This window comes from Sander lucioperca, chromosome 11, assembly GCF_008315115.2.
Source record: "Sander lucioperca isolate FBNREF2018 chromosome 11, SLUC_FBN_1.2, whole genome shotgun sequence".
NCBI classification, from domain to species: domain Eukaryota; kingdom Metazoa; phylum Chordata; class Actinopteri; order Perciformes; family Percidae; genus Sander; species Sander lucioperca.
In genome coordinates this window covers 12798772-12823760 of record NC_050183.1, presented here as the reverse complement: position 1 = coordinate 12823760, position 24989 = coordinate 12798772, and the positions used below count along the sequence as shown (strand labels likewise).

General features: G+C 39.7%; 1 protein-coding gene across 2 annotated transcripts; it reads right to left on the bottom strand.

Moving 5' to 3' along the window:
* Positions 1-1301: 1301 nt before the first annotated feature.
* Positions 1302-21543, bottom strand: fam163a (family with sequence similarity 163 member A). 2 transcript variants are annotated; one of them, XM_031303971.2, is made up of 5 exons: positions 21015-21540; positions 4577-4670; positions 4443-4464; positions 3742-3856; positions 1302-2175 (listed from the first exon to the last, which is right to left on the bottom strand). In XM_031303971.2, exons 4-5 carry the CDS (start codon positions 3832-3834, stop codon positions 1777-1779), a joined length of 492 nt encoding a protein of 163 aa, XP_031159831.1. In that variant the 5' UTR covers positions 3835-3856; positions 4443-4464; positions 4577-4670; positions 21015-21540; the 3' UTR covers positions 1302-1776. The 2 variants fall into 2 exon arrangements, with proteins under 2 accessions (XP_031159831.1, XP_031159832.1); XM_031303972.2 differs by lacking the exon at positions 4577-4670 and having other exon boundaries at positions 21015-21543.
* Between the last annotated feature and the right edge of the window lie 3446 nt (positions 21544-24989).

Genomic DNA, 24989 nt, shown 5'->3' with positions numbered 1-24989 from the left:
CTGGTTAAGTAAGTAGTAAAATATATAGTTAATACAATGCCTAAATAAATGAATGATGACTATGCATCCTTATCTGTGGTAGTAGTGGACAACAACATGGAGGAACACTGGTTTTATTCATATTATTATTATATTTCTGGCAAGATTTCACCAGTTTCCCAAACATCAAACCTGTCAACCTTTACTGATTAACTGATGCCAGTCCTCTGTACATTTATATGCCCTTTTAAGTTAATCCAGGGGGGGTGAACACAATTGGTGCAAAATGGTCTTGAGAAGTTTCAAGATATATATTGTAATGGCACTGCAGTTGGCATCTATTTAACCTTAATGAAAAGATAAAAGTAGCTGCTGTTCATTGAATTCTAATTGCTATGCACTGTTCTTTAATGCTTGAATGTTAAAACTAGGCCTGTCTGAAAATCTTGCAAAATTACCCAACATTATCACACCATGCAAGTCCTTAAGGTTTCTTGCATTGCTTATTTAGCCTCACTGAATCTTGCTATACACTGAACTATAAAGACAAATATCACAGGAAATAGTATTGTGTATAAGCAATGCTGGGTAAGTGTTATGTAGAAAACGAGCACTGTGAAACAGTTTTCAATCACATAAATGTGTATTCTGACATCTTACAATATGAAAATAAATGAAATTAAAGAAATGACAAGGTTATTTGCATTTCAAAGATTCAACATGAGAGTAGTACAGGAGTTTAGGAGGAGTGTGTAAAACAAAATAGCACAAACTAGTAAATCACACTCCCTTATTCAAAATACATAATGTTCAAATCCCAGGGTGCATCTCAATTTCGTCAAGAGCACATTCATTGCTTTCTAGTTAATATTTACATATCAAACATTTTGCATCACTGTCACAAGAGAAATTGGAGTGGATCTGGCAACCCAAGAGAACTACCGCATCCATGATCTAGTTTTAAATGCTTGTAGGTCTATCTACATGTGCAGCATCTTCATATCCTACTGGGTGTGCACCGTGCTTACAATAATTCTCCAATAAAGTTACATGACGAGACAAAAACTGTTGAGAAGAGATGACTGAGAGCTGCAGTAGTTTGCCAGACAGCTTGCATAGAGAAAGCTCCAGTCGTCACACACTTTTCCTCCTTTTCTGTAACTCAAGCATGCTTCCAGAGATCCACAATGCTGCAGAGGTTGTTTTACTTCTTGTAACTTTTTCAAATGAGTTTCAGTCTCCACTCTGCTTATCATGACAAAAAATACTTCATATTTACTATATAACTTTATCACACTCCTTTTTTGTCTTTTTGGCAGTCATTAGAAAGATGTGTAGCAGGTGAAAATCATACTGTAAATGATCTAGGATAGCCCTCAGTCAGTAAAAACACAGTCACAGTCAACAGAGAGTTTACAAGTTTACAACCATACCCTTCATGTGGGAGAATAAATACACAAACCTACAGTTTCATCTACCATCAATTACAGAATTATTATCTTAGTGAACATGAAAACTTTAAGGGTTAAAGTGAGGAACTAGGGTTGAAAATAATCCCTGCTTGTCACACACGTTAGTCTTCAGCAGTTGTCTTAGACAGTCTTTACTTTAAACCCCCCAATCCCTAAATAAATGTGATAACCTCCACAAACAGTGGACTTCATCCAGCTGATCCTCACTGGCAGCTGCAGTCAAAATTATGTATGTGGTTTTGTTAGTGGTGGTGCTGGTGTGTGTAAGTGAAGAGAGCGGTGTCTGTGTGTGTTTGGGTGGTGTTGGGGCAGTTTTGGGGGGGGGTCACACCTCGGTGCTGATGGCTCGGGTGTTGGTGTAGAAATTGGGAGGCCGGCCTCGCTGGGTCTCCCTCAGCAGGGAGCCTCGGACGGTGGGCAGCGGCATCGCCAGTGCCTGGTTCTCATAGTGTGTGGGCATGTAGGTGATGCGCTCGCCACCGTTGCGCATCTCATCAGTGGTACGGATGTAGAAGGGCGAGTCATAAGGTGAGCAGGTGGGGCAGTAACTGCGTTGCCCCCCTGTGGGTTTGGTGGAATCGGAGGATCCGGGGGGCTCTGGTGGCGACATGGACAGTGGGGTGACGATCGACCCGTCCAGGCCGGAGACGCTGCAGGCGTTGCAGGCAAAGTGTTGCTGAGAGATGGAACCGCTGTCAGACCCATTCTTCTTACAGCAGTAGTACTGCAGAGAGAGAAAAGTCCATTACATTTCAAACAACAGTTTTTAAATACAGATTTGTAACATTAACTGTCTGCACTTAAGCCTACAAATGAACAACATTGAGTTCATTATTGAGTGCTATCTTATTTTCTTAAAACAAATAAAGAATCTGCTAAGATTTAGATAGAAGTTTTTTGTTTACTAAGCCGAAGACTGTAAAGTACTGTGAACTAAAAATTCTTACTGATTTAAAATACAATTTCCATATTGAAATAATTAACATTTCTTGCTGCCAATATTGTATGATTATGTTCATATATTTTATGACCATTTGCAATTTGAAAACAATGTTGATGTATTGCCCTTCTTCTTTAGCTGAAAGTTTCCTGAAGGAAGTCTGGATCAGTACATTTCCAAGATAACGCCTGCCACCTTCTGCTCTCTGTGTGTTCTGCTTGGGTCGGTGAATGATTGTAAAAATTGACGGGGTCTTTGTTAGTGCACTTACTATCTAACTGGGACGTTTTAGGACCGATTGGCGGGATTGCTGTGGACAAAGTACACACGGCTATACACTGGTAAGAGCAAATTAAGTTTAACCATGTATCCAGCTCATTTAAATAGCTCACGTTACAGTATTGTTGTCACGCTAGTGAGATTGAGGAATGGTGGACCCAAATGCAGAGAGAGAGGAGCAGGCAGGAGCGGCGTTGAAACTCAGATTTATTGGACAAACGAAAAGGGAGCAAACAACAAAGGATGTCCTGATGGCAACAGGCAAAAAAAGGTATAAGGTACAAAAACATGAACAGGGAATCCAGGGAGCCGAGACAAATACAGGAACACACACTGTCAGGACAACGACACAAACTAACTGGGAGAATACACAAACTGACGGCACTAGGACACAAAACGATCTGACACCAGACAAAGGGAACACAGGGGTAAAATACACCAAGTAACGAGAAGACGCAAGACAGGTGACACCAGGGCTGGGGAACAGGTGGAGCACATCAGACAATCACACAGGCGGGAAAACACAAAGTAAAGCTAGATACGACGAGACAGAAAACAGACTATCAAAATAAAACAGGAAACCAGGACAACAGACAGGAAACATGAAATGAACTAAACACAGAGACTTGACACAACAAGACAAGACACAACAGAATATGCAAAACAAGAAACATACAGAAATCTACAAACACCGGGAATATAACAAATAAACAATAAAGACCACAGAAATGAACAAATATGTAACAGAAAACCCAAAACCATAACAATTGTGTGAACAGTTAACTTCATTTCATATTGTATGTGGCGTTTTCTTTAACGGGGTGCAAATGTTTCACCAAAACAAGTTCCTTCTCAAGACCATTTTGCAGAGCCACCGGAACTTAGAGCCGCCCAAGACAATTGTGATTGGTTTAAAAAGAGACTGTATCTCCACAGCACAGTGGAGATAGGTCTGGCAATGCAAGACTACCTGCAAGGTGATGTGATAATACAGTGTGGCAGAAGCATTACAGTAATATTGAAGTGTGATTTAAACATCTTTGAAACACACACACACTTAATGAGGCCTACCTGGAGTCTACAGTAACAGAGCACAGCTATGATACAAAGTAGTATCACTGTGGCCAGTATTCCTCCGGTTATGACAACAGTTCCAGCTGTCATCCGACCAGCTCTCCATCAAACTCTGACACACAGGCACAGGAAGTGACTTAATTAACAAGAGCCTCTCACTGCAAATATATGAAGTTTAATTAAATCACGCAAAGGTCAGCATCACAGTAAACACAGATGCAAAGTGCTGGAATCTGTCTTCTATGTAAATATGTTAATAGAGCAAACTCAAAAGGTCATTCTATAATTATGCAGAGAGAATTAGGTAGAGAACATGCATAGTGTAAATGACTTAAATACAAGCATGCAGTATGATACTAATGGACAACCATCATAAAAACACATATAACACAATATATTTTTTTTTATAATTCTAATCTTCATTTACTGTTTACATCCTTTACTGTAATACCTTTTGCAGATGATATTACATTATGTTTATGGTAGCCTATCTGAATCAAACATATAGGTAACTTTATTTTGAATATGTTTTATCAAGTATTTAACCTAATATAACTGAAAAATCTAAATTCATATATAAATCACATTCTGCTTCCCTAATACACACTATCCAAATTTTAAATTAACAAAACAAAATTTGCCATGTGGTATAAGTCTTACAGAATAAACCTGGTTGTGATTATTGTTGGCATACTCACGTTCAGCAAAGTTGCTTAACACCTGAAAGCAGAGAAATAACAGAGGTAGTATATTAAATATATTAAATGTCACAGACAGACAGACAGACAAGACAGATAGATAGATAGATAGATAGATAGATAGATATACTTACATCAGAAGAGTGTTTGAAGGTTGTAAGGGTGAAGAGAAGTCAAATCAGAGGTCAAAGGTGAGAGGAGCTGGAGAGCCACACTGTATGAACATCTCTAAGGAGAGAGGAATTGGAAGAAATGGGAGCTTTACACATTCCTCTCCACAAGGTGGCACAGAGAGAACATAAAAATATATCACACACACACACACACACACACACACACACACATACACACACACACACACACACACACACACACACACACACACACACACTCTCTCTCTCTCTCTCTCTCTACTGGCAATAGTTAATGCCTTGGAATGACTGATGACTAGGAATGAAGAAGAAGGAAAGATAGGAAACTAGCAAAGAAGTAAAAAGAGACAGAAAGGGGGGAAAGAAAGAAAAAGGGAAGCAAGGTTAGAAAGAAATGTCTGTAACATAATAAATGTATATAAGACATAAACATGCACCACACACAATCTAATGTTGCATTACACAAATACAGAGGGGTGAATAAATAATAGCGACACCTGTTCCTATAGTGTAATGCAATGAAATTCAGCATTTAGTCCCCTAGCAAATATCATGAACAACTTTGTTTACTAGCACAACACAGCTTTAAAAAAATATTACAAAGTTAAATCAACCTTTCTCTGATATAATCACAACATTGTTCACACACACATATTTATTGCGGGGCTGCAGGATTACATTAGATCGTAAAGGTGTTTTAATTGTGTCCACCTTCTGTAAATAAGCACAGCATTGTCCTTATACTCAATAAATGCATGTGATGTCTTCTTTCTTGGATTTCTGTGATAAAGTTTGAGTTCATGTAGGTTTCACTCTTCACTATCTACTGTACTCAGCCTATGTAGTTATCATTAATTGAGCTAAGTGTACAAGTCTTCTCAAAACAGATTTTCTGTTTTGCTACAAATAATCAGTGAAACAGAAACTCACGGATCATAGTATTTAGAATAAAAACATCAAAGTCTTTAAATCTTCAGATGTGCTTATTCTTGACCAATATCTCTCTACTTCTTCCACACTCAAACGCATGCATGCAGCATAATGGCAGAGCAGCAGTAATAGTGATTTAGCAGCAAGGGGCTCAGTTGTTTAGGGGTTTTTATCTGCAGGCTGAGGCTTGTCTAGGTGAAGGGAAATCTATTACTGCTGATAAAAACATGTCAAACCCATGATTGGGTTGGAGGGCTTTTTTGTGTAGTTAGAGAAAGGAAGGTCAGGATGAAAAAAAAAGGGGAAAAAGGATGGAGAAGGTAAGAATGTATTGAAGGAAGGAGGAAAGAGGAAGTGAGAAACTATAAAAGAAAGGAAGGAATTAAGGAAGTAGCACGCTATGGTGCAGTACAGATGTTTATGGAGGTTGACACACACACACACACACACACACACACACACGCATGCGCACGCACACACACACACACACACACACACACACACACACACACACACACACACACACACACACACATATAATTTCTCAGCTTGTCACTTATGATTCCTGCTGTCGGAATTGACAGTGTATGTTTGTTTCAGTTTCATTTCAGCAGTTTGTCCTGTACATATGATTTTAATGAAGTATATCAGTTCATTATTGTGCAAAGTGTAAAAAAATTGTGCAAAGTGTCAATAAAGTCCAGATTTAATCTCTCCCAGTTTAAAAAGATCTGGCCTCCTTACTATAGAGATGGTTGCATATGCAGGTCTTCTCCCTAGATCACCACAGTAGGAAGCTCAGAGAAGAGCAAAGCAGCTAAACCTTCACACAGTGGCACTGACCAAGAACTGTAACTGCGATTACTTCTAGCACAACAGCACATAAGGACAAAATGGTGGAAATAAGAGACTCATTAAGAGCACAGCACTTGACTCTAAATTGGGCTGAGTTGGATTTACAGTATATAGATGCCTACTGAGAAAACCTGTTCACATCTGCCCTGTGGCAATTACAAATAGTAGAATATAGACTTTTACCAATATACAGAATATAAGAAAATATATCCACAAATACAGTCATTGTAGAATGTTCGTAAGTATAAAATCTTTTTCATTGTTTCATCACATGAAGAAAAAATTTTGGGACAACAGCTGTCGCATGACCTGCAATTCCGATTTGGCATCTTGCGGACACATAACGTTAATTTCAATGGACACAGGAAACGCGAGGCAGCCACCATGCACACACACAAACCAGAGTTAAAAGCAAGTGTATCTCCAGCTTTAGTCTGACAGACAGTACAGTAAGTTGGGTTGCTGAATAAAAGCCATCTATTCTCCTTGTGTGCTTATTGTTTTACATGCATGTTCTGACAACACATTTCCAACCATTTTTTTTTTTTTAAAGATTCTTTTTTGGGCTTCTCCACCTTTATTTGACAGGACAGCTAGGTGAGAAAGGGGAGAGAGAGAGAGGGGGGGGAAGACATGCAGGAAATCATCACAGGTCGGATTCAAACCCTGGACCTCTGCGTTGAGGCATAAACCTCTAAGTATATGTGTACCTGCTCTACCCACTGTGCCAACCAAGCAACCATTTTCTTTTTTCTTTTTCTTTTTACATATTTAGAAAGCTACCTAAAGGAATATGTAAATATTGAGCAACAACTCAGATAAGATATAAGAATGACTGCATTACATTGTACTTTGCATGATATTTGGACACAGTGAGTAACTGCAGTAGAAGCAGATGAGGCAGGTTGAGGTCAGCAAAAAACTAAAAGACTGAACTGCATCACACAATAGCTCCTGAGCTGTGTTGAACATCTCAAACTGATGATATGGACCAGTGTTAAAAGAAGCTGAATGGGTTTCTTAATTAAAAACACAATGAGCTGGAAGTGCTGTCAGACTCTCCACTGAGGAGAAGAGAAGGAGGCGGTGCTGCTCCCAGAGGCTGCGGTCTGAACCGCTACACTGGCGCCGAGCTCACAAACAATGTTTCTGTCAGAAAGTACACTTGCCTTCAATTATTTGTGGAGACCAAATGGGATGGCAGCTGACAGATTCCTCTTAACATCATTCGTCATAACTTTCTCCAGTGCGTGCAATCTCAGACTCGGTACACCAAACTATTTTTCATAATTAATGCCAGAGCGGTGACTTGTACTGCACGGAGGAAATGAAAATGGAGTCACTGCTGTCACCATGTCATCCTTTACTCAGACACAAAATAACTGATTTGTTTTTCTTCCTGTTTACATGTTGCTCTGCAAGCACTTTCAGACAAACTTGCTGGTAAGATTAATTTGAGTTCACTTCGTTTGACAAACTACAGAGAGAAATTAGATATCTGCATGAGCACACACACACACACACACACACACACACACACACACACACACACACACAGACAAAGAGAGCTGGATCAGTCACCATTGGGTCTAGATTAGAGTGGCCTTCAATCCCCATACTGCCTGAAGAGCCTTGTGTACTGATAAGACTCTCTCACACACATACTGCACACATACAGAATTCACTCAGACAGACATGTACTCCTGCATTACCAAATAAATCAGGACATCCTAATTAAAGATCCATTAGAACAGACACAAGTCTTCATAGCACTTAGCTGCAGTGTTTTACCTACTAAATAACACCACTGTACCTCAACATTTACCACAAATGTCTAATCAACAAATAAAAATTGAGGCAGCGAAACGCATGTTGTTTGCAGCAGCTTATATTATTTTACATATATGTACACATTAATACATATAGCAGCTCAGGTCTTCAATGATTCACAGATTTAAGGGAAGCTTTTAGCCTGTTTATAGTCATTTTTGAGCTGCTGTGAAAAACACTTCACAATTGTCAGAAATACACCACACAAGCAACAAGTCTCTATATCTATCCATTAAAGCGGCAAGCATAATCATATGCAAATTAGGTGTGTCTCAGGTGAATCGTACCCTGTTGATAATGAAAATCAGACAGAATCCATTCAGTGTGTCACTCACTTTGATATGAGCTGGAAATGCACTGCATTCTGGTGCTCAGCACATTTTAGTTTTAGACAAGCTGTTCCTTTTGTTTAAAGCTTGAATCTGAAACATTTTAGCTTGAGGCAGAAAACAAGTATTTTTATACCATTATGTTTGAGTTACCACACTGACACCTGTCAATCATCTTGATTGGCTTATGTGTATCCTGAGGCTGCAAGTAATGCTGATGTTTGTAATTGGTGATATCTTTTCTCAAGTGAAGACACAATCAGACCAATCAGAGCTTTGCAGGTGGGAATAAGAATGGAGACGCCTACTTCCTACATAGCTATCTAGCTCCCTAGCTACATCCTTAAAAGATATCAACAGGTGGGTGGGTTAGCTCAGTTGGTAAAGCTTGCACACATATGTAGAGGTTTATGCCTCGACGCAGAAGGTCCAGGATTCAAGTCCGACCTGTGACGATTTCCTGCCTGTCTTCCCCCTTTCTCTCCTCTTTCATATCTAGCTGTCTTATCAATTAAAGGTGGAAATGCCCAAAAACATTATCTTAAAAAAGATATCAACAGAAAAATGTCGACAAGTGTGATTCGCAGATGCACGTTTTTTTTGTATGTATCAAGATCATAGATTTGCATTTGTGTTTTGATTGGTTGCCAAACTCAAAAAAGACAGAGTAAGAGTACTGAATTACTTTGGTTTAGTTTCTGTCTGCATCTATTTGTTAACCTGCACGTTTGGCAACACAATACGAGGATCGGAGAAACTTATACCATACCATACGGAGATGCTACGGGGGAGGAGTGGAGCGACTGCAGAATGCAGGCTGAACTCACAGGGGTTCAGGGATCCTTTTTTGTGGTTATCAAGGCATTCCGTTTATGCTGTGGCCTGTTGGTAGCTAGTGCAGCCATCAAGACCTACCAACAAATTGTTTTACATGTTTCACCTGTGCTGTGACATAAATTAGATTACAGAAAGAAAAACTATTAAAGCTCTCAGCAACTGCTACTGCAGCTTCAGTGTCAACTGGGAAAGATGAAAGATGCCTTGACACATGACTGGTTAGGGCAAAACAATTCAAAATGACCCTCTCTTTGTTATGATATACTATGCTACACAGGATTATGTCAACTGCACTGCACTACACTAGCCTAGACTTTGATGTTTAAAAGCTTTTACGCCTGCAATCTTTGCTCTTTCATATTTTGTGGGTTTTATCATTTTTGACATTCCATTGTTTAATTTTCGTTGTTGCTTTCCTTTGTCCTGTAAGTTATTTTGTTTGTAGGATTAAAACCCTTCATGCTGTAAAACTGCAAGTTTCCCATATGCTGTTTTTGCCAAATCAGAGTAATGAGAATATCTCATGAGCTACCTCCCTCTCACCCTCTTGCCCCCCCCTCCCCTCTCTCTGATGGAGTGTTCCCTCTGGAGTCTCGGCCATCACTCTTCAGGAGCAGCTGAAGGACCTTGACTGCCCTGGAGGATTTTTACAAGATTGATTCTTTGGATCTTAAATTGCTCAGACCAGCAGTGGCCCAGTGTCAGTCTCTCTTCCCCCAAACAAACTCCAAACACATTCTGCACTTGAAACATAAATGCCACAGGTTTGATCCCCACAGTGGTGCCTGTTTGAGCAAGGCACCAACCATCCATCGAATGTTCGCAGCGCCAAGAGTCTTCTTGTTAGACTAAAATGTTGTAATTTCAAACAGATTATTAAATTATCTTACAATATGTATCCCACGGTGTCTCTATCCTGTAACTGTCAAGAAATGTGTGAAAAATGTCACATTTTTAGAAATTAATGTATGTAATTTCTTACTTATGCTAATGTAGTTCTGAAAACATGCAGCTGAATTTTCCACTTCACTTCCTGGTATACCATTCTCAGGAGCAGTAAGAGTCTAAAGGTTACAGAAGTGAGCTTGTGACAAAACTTTGCAAAGTCAGACTCCATCATAAAGGCAATGCTTTTGCTCAGGTTGTATATTGTTTAGATTTTGATCTGATTCTGAAAAATTAATTTTGGTTCCACTTTTTTTGACCAATTGGCAATGTAAATAAAAGCACAGTTAGTCCAAACTATGCTTCAGAAATCACACAGCTGAATCAAAAAGCATATGCTTATTGAACAAATAATATTTGGTTGTAGGTTGTTGGTCATAAATGCAATACCCAACCCTTGTTTGCAATACATGGTTTAAGTCTGAGAAACGCGATGATACTGACTCACTACTTATTGGTAAAACAAACAACTAGTTAATATAAAATTTTAATGATTCAGCAACTGTATGACCTGTTTCTCACCTCAGTGTTATTTAGAAAATCATTTTGTTGATAGTTCAAAGAAAAGACTGACAACCACCAGTGTTTTACACTATTATACTAAAACAGGAAACAAAGACAGCCTAGCACTCAGAACATGTCACATTAGTTGTAGTAAGTGTTCACCGTCAGTCCTCGGCTTTCATCACTTTCATCCACGGCCATGTCAGACCACAATGACAGAAGTGAAAATTGAAGGCTGCCTTTGCAAGGTTAATTTCACCCTGAGTCCCTGAAAATGAGGACGAGGTAAGTGGAGGACTGACAATCTTCCCTCTATTAACATCAAGCCCTGAAACAAGGACTATGCTTGAGAATCTTTTTTCTTTTTTAAACTTACTAAAACTTCCTGTTAAACTCTTTTCTATTCCTAATAACTTCAGGTGTTGGTCTCAGCAGCAGCAGCTCAGACCCAAAGCCAATCTACATCGGCAATAATTCATGAAAAATTTCAGAACACATTATTTTGGAAAAACACCATTTTGTCATCTGAACTCCACAGCTCCATAGCTGCAGTTGTAAGCAGAGAGAAAACAAGTCTCGAATCCAAACGGGATTCATGGTCACAGCTGAAATGTAATTTGTCTAATCCTGTTATCTGGCGTTCCAAAGGCTTTCCTCTATCTGTTTCCTCTCTCTATCGTCTCTGATGCGGCCCAGCGTGGGCGTCTATGTGTGTGTGTGTGTGTGTGTGTGTGTGTGTTAATGTGTGTGCATGTTTGTTTGTTTGCATGCATGCGTGGGTGTGAAGTAACAATTTAGGGGGTCAGTTTAGAAATTGTGGCATTTCTTTTTAATGAAGATTATTCACCGTAAAAGTAGAATGGTGGGAAACATGTCAAAACAAAAAGACCCTAATCTGTTAAAGCTCACAGGATAAACGTTTGGAGCATTTGATTTTAGTTAATGTTGCTTGTGCTCACTCATGTTTGGTGGTTGCAGTGCAGTTCTGACTGTAAATCGTAAAAGCACTCACATAATTTCACTGGAAACATATGACCAGCTGAAAAACATCAGGTGATCTGTACTGTAAAGGAATGCGTGCTGTCCTTGGTGCTGAAGTGATGTAACTGGAAGCATCAGCATCCTGTCATACTGTGTGTATGTAGTTTTGTCCTTGTTAAACCTAATAAATCTATCACATTGTGAGGCCGGAAGGATTGAGCTGTATGGCAGGCGACAAAAATTCAAGTTATGTGTTGTTCTTGCTGGTAAAACACTGGTGACTTTACTATTAAGTCATAAAAAGACATATGTATGCATACTTTGCATTCGGTCCATTATTAGCAATTCTATTAAATACTGTATATGGTGTAGCTTTTGGTTAAGAAGCTCTCCCTATAAACCTGTTCAACCCCTTCCACTCATGCCTATAATGCAAAATGGAATGAATAAGTGAAAGGGGAATGAATGATCTATATCAGCTGTTCACAAAAAAAAACAGTGGAAACAGATCAATAATAACAAAGAAAAAAGGAGAGGCCAAAGAATACAGAAAATGTATAGAATTCCATGAACTCAATACGTGCACAAATACAGGTACTTAATTACACAAAGAACACAAAAAGGTTGGCAGCTACTCTGGATTACAAAAAAGGAAACCTTTCTTCTTTGTGGCATGTGACAGCAGCTGTCAAAGTTGTTGTTTTTAATTTTTTTATCCTCTGAATGTCCAGCACCATAAGTGATCAGTGCTCTTGCGCAACCCTGCACTGTTTAGACAGAATAACAAACTCTTAAAAATGTACTTTTATTTATGTAATAATGCTCCAAATGATAAGTCGATTAACTTCCCGGATGCAAACACTTACATGTGACCTTGAAAGCATTCTTCATGTACTGAGGGACCTACAGTAGCTCAACCAACCGTTATACCATCTTCCCTCTTAAGCTGTCGCAGCAGTTACAGCCCAGTAGGCAGAGACTGATGACACTGAACATTTTTTGTTCAATTACTTGATTTTGCTCGAGGTCATTTGGGGCGAACAATGCAATGAATTTGAAGAACCACTCCCCAGAATGATCCTCTTGGCCCTATAAAAGCACATGATCAATACCGGCGCTAAAGCGCTTCGTCCTTGTGAAGATGGAGAGAAATAGGAAGACAGAGAGTTGGAGCACAGTTTCAGTCTTTTTCTCCGTCCAATCTGGACCATGTTCTGATGCCGTATATGCAGCTGGCAGATTTATGCCGTTATGCCGCTCTCCAGGCTACTGTACTCCAGCCTGCCAGCTCCTGATTCAGCCTTTCTACACACTCACTCTGAATCAAGATGTGGAGAATACCTTCACTCACATGGCAAGTGAAAGATTCACTACTGACAGATGGTCCATCTCTAATTTTATACACACGCCAAATTCAACTTCCGTCCTTTTAATAAGGCTTATCTCCAGAAATCCAGGTCAGTGTGATGGCTATAGGGGACTTCTAGCCTCTGTGGTTCTACTGCACTTTTACTGCCGTTTCAAATACTGCTGCTGCATATACTACTACTATTGTGACTGGTACTGCAACTTCTATGACCATAACTACTATTACTATACAAAAGTTTAAAGATGCTTTGTGCATAATTTCTACATATTCTTGATTCCTTAAAGTAAATTAAGGCAGCCAGAGATTTCTCTTGACTTTATATTCTATATTCTCATATATCTCTATACTGTTTTAACCTTGCATTAGCGGTTTGATTCTAATTACAATACATTGTTTTTTGACAATTAGAAATCATTGAGGGGCAACTCTCATTTACAATGACATGGAATCAATTACAAAGACAAAGAAAAACAAAACAAAGAGAAACAGAGAACAAGTGAGGTTGGGAGATTTAAGATTACATTTCTAAACGTTTGAATGCTATTATAGTATATAGTTAATTGATTTTAAGGAAGTGCTGTATTTTGTTCCAGGAGTCAGGTGTACTAAAATTAAAAGCAGTTTTTCCAAGTTCAACTGTGCTCTTATCTTGAAGTGTATTATTTTAATAAAGTAAATACATGTTTTATTCTTACTTGTTAGAGAAAACAAAAAAGTCTTTAATAGCTAGTACCAGCTGAATGAACGGCTGTTGGTAAGAAAGAGGGGTCACAAACCACACGACACAAAGCGCAGAATTATTTAACATTTTCTCAAAATCTATCAGCTCTAATCACATCAGTGAGAAAGCTACTGGTGTCTGTGGGGGCTCTCTGGTAAGTCCATTAACAACCACAACTGACACAAAGTCTGCATCAGAGGGCGCACAAATTACTGCACAAAGGACATTTTGCACAAACACGGTTCACTTAATAACATCAATCAGTACGTTTACATGCACACCAATATTCCACTATTATTCTGAATATGGCAATATTCTGAATTTGATACAGGTCATGTAAACAGCATATTCCGGTTGGATATTCCGAATAAGGCCTTTTTACGAATATAGCATTTTCCGATGTGGGATACTCCGTTATTATTTGGGTTTTAGAGGCATGTTAACAGTGCATTCGGAATATGCGTATGGTTTTCAGCTAAACTAAATTTCCACTGTTGACTATTCATAACAACATTAATACATAATCAACATTAAGAATAACATAATAATCAACATTAAGAATAACATAATATAATGAGGTCCAAGTGAATAATGATAGTGTTATTGGATCACTTTTCAGTTCACTAGTCGCAGGTTAACCGAATGAACCGGGATTACTTCAAAAACAGTCTCAAACCAATAGACAGCCTCCGTTTTTTAGGGGACAGCTCTAAACACTGAGCCACTGACTTGCTTGCACTTCAAACTGGAAGGCTTGAATTGATGTTCTAGTTAATTTATGTCTAGTTCAGACAGATTCACAGTGAAGAACTTGAGCAGGGAAAGGGACTGAACGGTAAACATGCATACAGCTCTGCATCTGCCTGCTTTACGTGGTTTGCAGAGGTTTCATTATAGCTGCTCAGCTCCTCCTCTGTTGTCCTGCGATATGCCAGCTTCTCTTTCACACTTGGCAGCAGAGCAGCATCATTGAATGCACACCCAGTATAGGGCAGCGGGCAGCCGGGGGAAGCTGTAATTACTGTACCTCTATTCTGCTGGTCAGCACGGCAGTCTCATAAAAGGAAATGAAATGGTCCAGCTTCTTTCTTTGAGGGAGTAATGTACCACGAATATTACATTAGCATACATTCACATGGAAATTCTATCTGTGACAGTTAATACAGTGAGGGAGCACAGCCACAGATGGCAGGGCCAGCAGGATGAAGGCAGGGCTACCGAGGTGCCTTGCTCAGGAGCAGAAAAGCAGAAGTAAAAGTTAGGGTTCATTGAGTTGTCAGCTGTACATATCCTTGTTTTGCCATGAGGAATTAACAACTGTCAGTAATGAGCTGTGAAAATCGTTGGTCACAGCTGTAACATGGATCAGTCCACAGGAGAATTCTAATTCTATGGTTGATGGTTTGACTTTTAAGCATACAACATTATTAGTAAGTAAGTAGTGTAGCTTCCACTGCTTCTTCTCCAAGGTCTAAGTATCAAAAAAACATTACTGTACTTCCACTTTTATGTTCCCAATCCTATCCTGAATTATGTCAAATATGAGTTTGAACTGTAAATATAAAATGTGCCCGTCTTGAACAGTCTGCAGAGCCGTCACACTACCAGTCAAGTCTTTGAAAGCTTTCAACCCTTTCCCACAACTGTCAAAATAGATAAATTAGAAATGAACCGGCCTGAACACAACATGCTTTGCTGTCATCCTTACAATGGATGAAGTAGGTGTGAATTTGATAGTGCTGCTCAAGGCCATTTTAACACATGGCTGTGCAGAAAACACTGAACCTATGACCTCCAGCTGACAGGACGGTAACTAAATCCACTGTCCCATCCTGCTCACAGCCGGGCAGCCACACAGGAGAAACACTTCCAGGACAAACACAGACTCAGATCTCCTCTCATCTCTCTGCATTAGTTTTGATGATTTCATATTTGTTACTGCAACAGCCCACTGTTTTGTAGAACTTAGGATGTAATTTATCAAATCTCACAGAGGTTTCAAAGACATGTTAATAATCAAAATCTTTTCTATTATCCAGCCTCAAAACTTTTCTTCTGAGTAAATTATTAACCTGATGCACGTGGTATGTCCCCAAACAAAGATGGCAACTGGAAAGCAAGCACTTGGGAAATGGTTAAATCTGTAACATAATGTTAGCAGGAGATAATAGATAAACGAGATATCAGACTCAGCTCCTCATACACCCATTTCATCTTGAGAACATCAGTTCCTTTACATGCAAAGCAATGGGATTCAGACTACAGGTTTACATGGTTTGAAGTAATGTGATTTCTCTAATATTTTGTTTACATGGATTCATATAAAAATCGGTTTGTATGCGCTTCATCATGTTGTAAGTTTATTGTGTCTGGTGACCTCTCTGGCACACCTAATGAGGCATGTTTAAGGCATTCAACTGACCCAGAAAATGAAAACTTATGACCACACTATGATTAATATTATCAAAATATATTGTATCTGATATCACGGTCGAATGAGATAAGGATTGTGGGGCAGAGTAGAGTGAATGAATACGATCATGTAACTTTATGAAGAAATTTATGATTTCCAGTTGAGTCTTGATGTCAGCATTTTTACCCGTTAAATCTCAGCTGTGTGACATGTTTTATTCATACTGAATATATATTTTAGCTCATCCATGATCACCTCAGGTCACAGGAATATTATCTGGGTCCTGTAACCCCCAGCCTTTTTTCCTCATTATTTATTGCATGTGAATGTTGGTGGACTGTGTTGCAGCTCGCTGTGGGTAAGAGAATCAGAAAAACTGCTTATTGGAAGTATAAATGTAGGATTTAAGCTTCAAGCAATGCTTGCATAAGAAGGCTGATACATGAACAGTTCTACATTTCAAAAAATGATGAATAAAACAAAGTTAGGGAGCTGGTGGGTAGTGACGACAAAGGGATGAAATTTTCCGAAAAGATGATGTTTTAGGACAAAAATAAGGAGGTCCGTGCATAAACAGTGAAAGAAGATGGGGGAAAGGGTTAGGGTACAGGAGGTAATTCAAAGTTTAAATAGGTGGTCATGTGAAGGTCATGGGAGGGTGGACAGGTGTAGAAATGGATCTTTTGCTAAAATGTCCCTAGTTCAATTCTCAACTTACAAGTAAACGTTTTTACTACAAGGGGAGATTTTAACGAGGACAAAAGTGTTCACATTTCCAAATTTCGCTTGTCCACATAATCTTATTATCAGTCTCTAGTACAGAAAATCAAAGTTAAGTTTTTTCACAAAATTCTATGTGAGTGTTACAGTGAAGGAAATGTCACTCTGGCTTACAGTAACAAAACACAGCGTGTGTGTGTGTGTGTACTATATGTGTTTGTGCTTGTCATTGTTCATGTGTGTCTTTGTAAGAATACAGAGGGATTGTATTTGTCTGTGTGCATGTCTCAAGGCGTGTACAGTGTCTAACTGTGCGTGAGTATGTAAATGTCAAAGTTTACTGTGTTGTATTATGTTTGTCAGTCTGATTAAGTCAGGAAGTGTCTCTACAAGTGTGCATGTCTGTATGTGTGTGTTTCTGATGAGTCACCACAGACACAGCAGCCAGCAGCAGTAGAGCAACGTTAGCAGATAACAAAGTTTCTGTTCCAGAGGCCTCCGGCTCTGCCAACAAGCCTTCCTCTCACTGGCCTCATCCTTACCCAGCCTGGCTGCGCTTCAGCGCTGCGTTAACATCCACAAGCCACATATAACATTGCACAATGCCACAGTGAGAGTCGCAAACTGTGATCCAAGCCACCGAAGCAACTGAAAACAAATATTACCTGCTCAGGCCCACCTGATGCTGGCGATGGCCAGTTAGTAGCTATTAAAGTCGCAAAGTGTAGTGTTGATTAATTCCCCTAGACGTAAAAACAAATAATTTCTCCAGTACAATTTTAACTAAGCTGTATTAAGAGCCATGCATGCTAACATATCAATTTGGTGTCATTCACATATGACAATCTGCCAGGCTCAGCCAGAGAAACACTTGAGTTAAAATGTTATGTGCACCTGAGTAGGAAGTAGGAGGCTATTATATGTGCTGGGTGGATTCCTCATTCTTTGTTTAACACACCCATGGGTAAAGGTGGCTGATATCTTTCTCTCCCAGACACTTCTGCCAGAAACCAGCCATCATTTGGCAATTCAAATCTATTCTGCAATGGTTGGTCATGGTAGACCTGAAGACGAGCTGATGTGACTGACTGACTGACTGAAGCTGGAAGCAGACCCTGGAGTTAAGTTTCCTGTCCTGCTAATGCTGCAGTGCAGTTTGGAAACACAGCTCGTCTCACCTTTAAATTTTGACTACAGTACACTTGATTCACGACCGTATCAAAAGAAATACCGGCAGCCAGAAAAACCTTGAGGGCATTTTAATAATTCACACACCACTCCTGAAACACTGAAACACTTTCCCTGGGTAGCTCCCCACTCACCCCAACCTCTAACAAACACAAACAGCTTAAAAACACTCTTCCATGCATGTTGTCCCAAAAAATACATTAAGCAGTGTCAGCAGGAGGAAGCAAGACATGACTTCACAACCAAAGGTAGGCTGAGTACAGTTGTCTGCCTCCAGAAAGCAAGAGAGATTAAATCTATGACTTTCCGACAGTAACAGTGTCTCTACTTTGATTAAAAAGTGTCTCATTTGAATTCCACACAACCCAGAGCAGATTTGAGTCAGTGAGGCTTATTTTAATCACAGTCACAAACAAAGCCCACTAACCTTCAATGTTCCTGCAATGTAATTGTGGGTAAAGACTGTGGGTCACGCTTAACAGCAAATTTCAACCACACGTGTTTGACCAGACTTGCTCCTCAATTTGAGATTCTTTAATGTATTTTTTAGTTTCTTAGCCACGACTCGGATTCTTCAAAATGTTGGAGGAAGATTCATCCATGAAGACTATAAAACTTTTAAAATACAGACGGTTATACAAGGCCAGTTCTCAGTGCCTGCATAAGGACACAGATTAGGATTGCAAGATCATAGTTTTCCAGTGTGTAATACCGTACATCGTCTGCAGGCTGGTAAGGATGTATGTGACAAACATACCGCTGCTTTTGGCTGACATTCCAGCACCAGACAGTGATTTTGTCCAACAGGTTTTTGAAAAGGTTTCATCGGTCCAAACAAGGTCAAATCATCCCAGTATTTCTTTACTGAAGCGGAAATGTAAAAATCATGAGCCATGAGAATTGTCGGGGTTATTAAGGCCGCTTGGGTTAATTGTTTCTTAAATTAACTGAGGTCAATCAAATATTTAGTTTGCCAGCCAGAGAGGTTGTTACAGAACAACTTCGCACTGGCAGACTAAATGTTGCAAGCAGCTAGTTGTAATTTCCTTCAGTGTTTTGAACTGTTGGCACAGCGCACCATTATACAACCTGTGTATTAAATACATTTTGTCTGTTGCTGCTGTGTTAGCTGTGACAGGCCCTGACTGCAGACTCCTCTGGGAAATCAGCCCACTTCCTGTTGTATCACTGCCACTGGAGGTGGTGGAATTAGGAAGTGTGTGTGTGTGTGTGTGTGTGTGTGTGTGTGTGTGTGTGTATTTGGGCGAAGTGGAGACAGGAGGATATATAGAGAGGCTGCTCTACAGTTATTTAGTCAAGCTGTATTTTCCTGTAGCTTCCTCTGTGAGAAATGGGTCAGAGCAGCACAGCACCTGCTGCTGTCTGTTGAATGGTAGATCAATACTCTTCACATACTGTACTGTAGCTGCACATGTGCACAGAGTGAAGGAACGATTAACTTGGCAGTGAAAGTATTGTTTATACGTTTATTATTATAAACATGTTTGAGACAGAGACAAGCAGATGCAGTGACCTTGCCACAAACAGCTTCAAGTGCACGGGCCATTGAAAGCAGTCAGAGGGTTTAAACTTGTTTCATCTAATTACAGATTTTAAAAATAAAACTCACGATTAGTGAAAAAAATAGGTTCCACAAAAAAAATATTTGTATAAGTATATTTGTATATAACAGTAACAGCTGGGTGACATGTTAACTATTGTAGGGTGCCTGGTTAGCTCACCTGGTAGAGCATGCACACATACACAGAGGCTTAGTCCTCAATGCACTGGTCGCGGGTTCTGTCCTATCAAAATAAAGACCGAAAAATGCAACAGAAAAATCTTAAAGAAAAAAATATATATATATATATATATATATATAATATATATATATATATATATATATATATATATATATATATATATATATATATATATATATATATATATATATTATTGTAAAGTATGATTAGAGTCAGACTTCTATTCTGAAAGGCAGCATTTCAAATTATATAAATGTATGAACTTTTGAGTTTCATAGCTGAGTGGAATTAATGGTAAATGGCTCTGCTTGTTTGGTTACTATGTTCCCAATAATGATAACTGTTTCTCTTTTTTAAATATATATATATATATATATATATATATATATATATATATATATATATATCTGACATCTTATATAAGCAACCCAGAGTGTAAAATATAGTGAAGCACCGAACCATTTTCAACAGGAGTGGCTTCAGTGGGAATTGAAGCCCAGCAGTGAGTGCTTTGAGACTCAGGACCTTCACCTGTGCCCTCTTTCTGTACAAAATGCTTTATGATTGAATATCATAAAAATACAGATGACCTAAGTGACTATTCAACCCCAAGCCATGGCAGTCACTGCCTTACTTTTCTCTTTACCTTTTTAATTAGAAATTATGCAGTCTCTTTAAACCAAATGCCAGCAGCAGGCCACACATTTCCAGTGTGAAAGAACATCACAGCAGCAGCAAAATGGCAAAATCCCAAGACTCCAGCTCCTGTTGAGCTGCTCCACTGTCACTTCCTCTCCTCTGGCAACCTTAAAGGCACATTTCACATTGAATTGTGGCATTTAACTGAAGTCACAAATCTTTATGCTAGTCAATGTGAACCTTTACATTGTTTCGCCACTGCAACTGAACGTCAAGGGTCCGAGTCAGATGTATAACACCTCTGACATTTGAATGCAGAGCCAATTCCTCGTACAGTATAGCTACAACAAACATAAAATGTGACCCCATCTCCCCATTTTTCATTATTGCACATACCTGATCTGGTTACATGGTCCGTTTGTTCAACTGATCCTGTGGAGTTTGACCGTGTAAAGCCACCAGCATCGCAGCAGAAGGATACAAGAGAAGCGCTGTGCATGGGACTGCGGCGGAACTTCTCCAAGGATGAGCCGGAGTCCAGAGCGCACAACGCCGCTAGGGAAACCCAACAATCCCGCCGTGGGACCAGCAGACTAAAGGTCAGAGGGACGGCTGCGGGGACAACCACGACCAGCAGCCACCGAAAAACGGAGCATGGTCACGGTACGTGACCGGAGTAAACAGACAGGTAAGGACGAGGACAATGCTTCAGGATAAGCGCTTTTTACGCGCATGTAACCTGTAAAAACGCTTTAACCTTCACACACAGCAGCGGTCTTCTCGGGACTCCGAGAGGGCAAACGACCACTGGGAAGCTTAAAATCGCTGGAAATCAAACGGACACATCCAACAAGTGAGGGACGAGGAGGCGAAATGACGGAGTCCGCTGCTGGCCGGACTGGGAGGAGGCGGTGGGAGGAGAGGAGCCGCCCCGCAACACACTACCTCCCTGGAAAAAGACCTACTGTATGTACACTTCAGAGGGACACTATAAAAACATTTGTGGAAAGATAGGGCTGTTTTTAGAGGAAATATTAATAAGATACCATGACCTAGGCTGTAGTCTATTGACTACTAATGACTGTAGATTATCAGACTATATTAGACCACAAATACAGTAGGCTACCAAATCATAAAGTATGACCTAGTTGCTACAAGTAGGCTATTATTGAAACATTTAGCCTACATGATTGAATACTATAAGGAAATATATACAATTACCTTAATATTACAAACTATAAGTCTACATATGTACATAACATTATAGTGATGCCGATAGACTATTTAAAACACAAATCTTCTATGAGGTGATAACAGGTAATATAAGGTGATTATAAAGTCACTACTGCATAAGTTATTATAAGGATCATAACCTGAATATTATAATTGTGGTTTATTCAGGATGTTCCCAATAGAGAATAAGGCTGGGTAATGTGGTTGTGCCCTGCGCACAGTAAATAAAAGCTACAGTAACCCCCCTCCAAACACAGACCACTGAGCTACAGTAATTGATTTGCCCTCAATCACTGGTCCCTTAATCTACTTACTGTTGCAACCAAGTCGAAGCAAATATCGACAGAGGAAGGCCTGGCGGACCAGACAGGGCTGAACTGCACCACAAAACTGAGACACTAATATATTCATAAGACTGAATCACAGAACAAACTAGAAGACGAGGGTGGTGGAAGTCAGGGAATCTGGTTTTGGGGCTCACACAACACGACATGCTGCAGTATTCAAAAAGCTTGAACAATCAGGTTGAGGGAAGAAAGAGAGCTAACAAAGCTTTAAGTCATGTTGCAGAATAAGAGTAATTGATTCTGAAGATGACCTGATGGGCTGAAACTAGGAACTTTGTGCCAGCTGAGCGTTCTGATGTCATTTGAAACTTTGGCGCAGTTTCTTTGCAAAAGTCAATGCACAGCAACTACTTCAGTGAGTTTATTTACATGCATGCTAATAATTTGATCTTTAAGGCAGTAATTTCACACTTGAAACTGCTATAAATGTGACATTTTACTACTATGATTATATATAGATGTTGAAAGGCAACATCTTATACAGTACACTTTATGATGTTAAACTGCAGTGACAGAATACAGCTGAATAGCTGACTCAGTCTGCGGTTTACCATGTTTGGCCGAAAGCACAAGTTACCACTTAACTGCTGTCCATTCAAGCTTGTTGTGTGATGTTGAAATATCCATCCGATTTCAAACTGTATTTATAGTATAGACAGGAACACAAAAGGAACACAAGCATTTGTAGTTTTAGGCAAAAGAAAGGAAATGAAAGCAAAACACATTGATTTGACCTTTTTTAGAGGCAAAAAGTATATTGTTAGCCTTGCCCCAATTCCTGCCACAACAATGTCATCCGTCCTGAGGCTGATGTTTAGCATGCTGAACACTTGCCAGCTAATCGTTTCCTTCCTTGTCCTTGTTGCTGGGACTCCATGCTCTTTTGCCACAAGCCACTGTCACATTCACAGCCACACCCATCCGACCACTGGCCACAGACACTCCCACAGTAAAGATAAAAAACTAATATTGCAAGAAACATTAAAGAGAGAAAACTTTCCCTGAAACAGCAGCTTCTGTTCATGATAGTTCACAGCTCCACAGCAGACATAAAGCTGCAGGGAGTGCTGGTTGTACAGCTCCGTACTTCATCTGTGTTCATTCAGCTAGAAAACTGTCTTCACTGCTGCAAAAAGTGATTTTACCCTTTGCTGCCCAAAATACAGACAAAGATTGGGTCGATGATAAATAGTATAGGCTTGTTATCTTCAAAATGTTAGAGCAGCTGGATACATCTAGGGAAAAAAGTGAACAGAACACACTTGCCTGTTCTGTCCTTGAAAAGGTACTTCATCTGCCATTGAGCAAGGCACTCACCCCCAGCCGCTTCCAGAGTTCATAGAACCAGATGAATGTGAAGCAGAGTGGAGCTTTTTATTTATCACAGAAGAAAGATAAACATAATGAGTTTAAGCTGCAGTGGGACCCAAACTTAAAGGAATAATTTGACATTTTGGATAATAAAAATATTTGCTTTCTTGCTGAGTCCAGCAGCTGGTTAGCTTAGCTTAGCATAGCATACAGACTAGAAATAAGTAGTCTCGCATCGCCAGACCTATCTCCACATCGCGCTGTGGAATAAGGTCTGGCTACACCACACACGCATTCTGGCATAAGAGGAAAAAAACGCTCTGGGCTATTTGCATTTCTTTAAACCAATCACAATCGTCTTGGGCGGTGCTAAGCTACGGACGCAGCAACGGTGGTTCTGCAGAATGATCTCGGAAAGGAACTTGTTTTGGTGGAACATTTGCAATGCGCAAAAGAAAATGCTACATGCAATATTAAATAAAGTCACCTGTTCCACACAATACAGTAACATGAGCAATTCAAATTAGCGGGATACATGGTTAAACACAACGTTAAACTTCTGGGATTGCTCCGTTGCCGTCAGACATTCCGCTGGATTTCACTCTTTTCAGCCGGATGTCCGTTACCTTCCATTTTTTGTTGATATTTTAAACTCCGGTCGATTTATGAGGACTATGGTTAACTGCTCCTCAGATCTATGCAGGGTAAATCCAGACAGCTAGCTAGACTATCTGTCCAATCTGAGTTTTCTGTTGCACGACTAAAACAACTTTTGAACATACATGTTCCACCAAAACAAGTTGCTTCCCGAGGCTATTTTGCAGCAGCACCGTGGCTTTTCCCAGTGCTTAGCGCCGCCCATGACGATTGTGATTGGTTTAGAAAAATGCCAATAAACCACAACACATTTTTCTCCCCTCCTGGAATGCTGTGTAGACTAGCCAGACGTGCAGGAAGGTCTGGCAAAGAGAGACTAGGTTAAACGTAATTTGCTCTAACCAGTGTATTGCAGTGTGTACTTTGTCCACAGCAATCCCGCCAATCTGTCCTAAACCTCCCCAGTTAGATAGTAAATGCTGTAAACATATTCTTTGTAAATCCTTAACAATCATTCCCCGAAAGAACCAAGCAGGCCTGCCTTATTGCACAATCCAAATTTTCTTCAAAACTTGCCATTTTCAGCGTTTAGCTTGCTAGCTCGAAGTTTGTTGTTGTTTCCCGAAGCGAACAGAGTTTGAGAACGGCAACAGACAGAGATCGGAAGGTGAGGGACACCTGGGCAATTATCCTGGAAATGTACTTCCATTGATCCTGACTAAGAAACAGGGAGAACCTGATAACATTAACATGCAATATAGTGTTTAATTCATGCAAAAACTGTAAAAAAAAAAAAAAGTATAAACTAGATTGTGGTTTTACGTGGGGTTATCTGCCGAACTCTTTCACTGGTAGCAGTGATGAATAAGTGCAGTTCCCAAAA

Bases quoted from the DNA above. Each gene is read 5' to 3' on its own strand.
- fam163a (XM_031303972.2), bottom strand. From the start codon at position 3,834: ATGACAGCTGGAACTGTTGTCATAACCGGAGGAATACTGGCCACAGTG. The intron at 2,176-3,741 runs GTAGGCCTCATT...CTCTCTCTGCAG, and splicing joins TCTGTTACTGTAGACTCCAG to TACTACTGCTGTAAGAAGAA.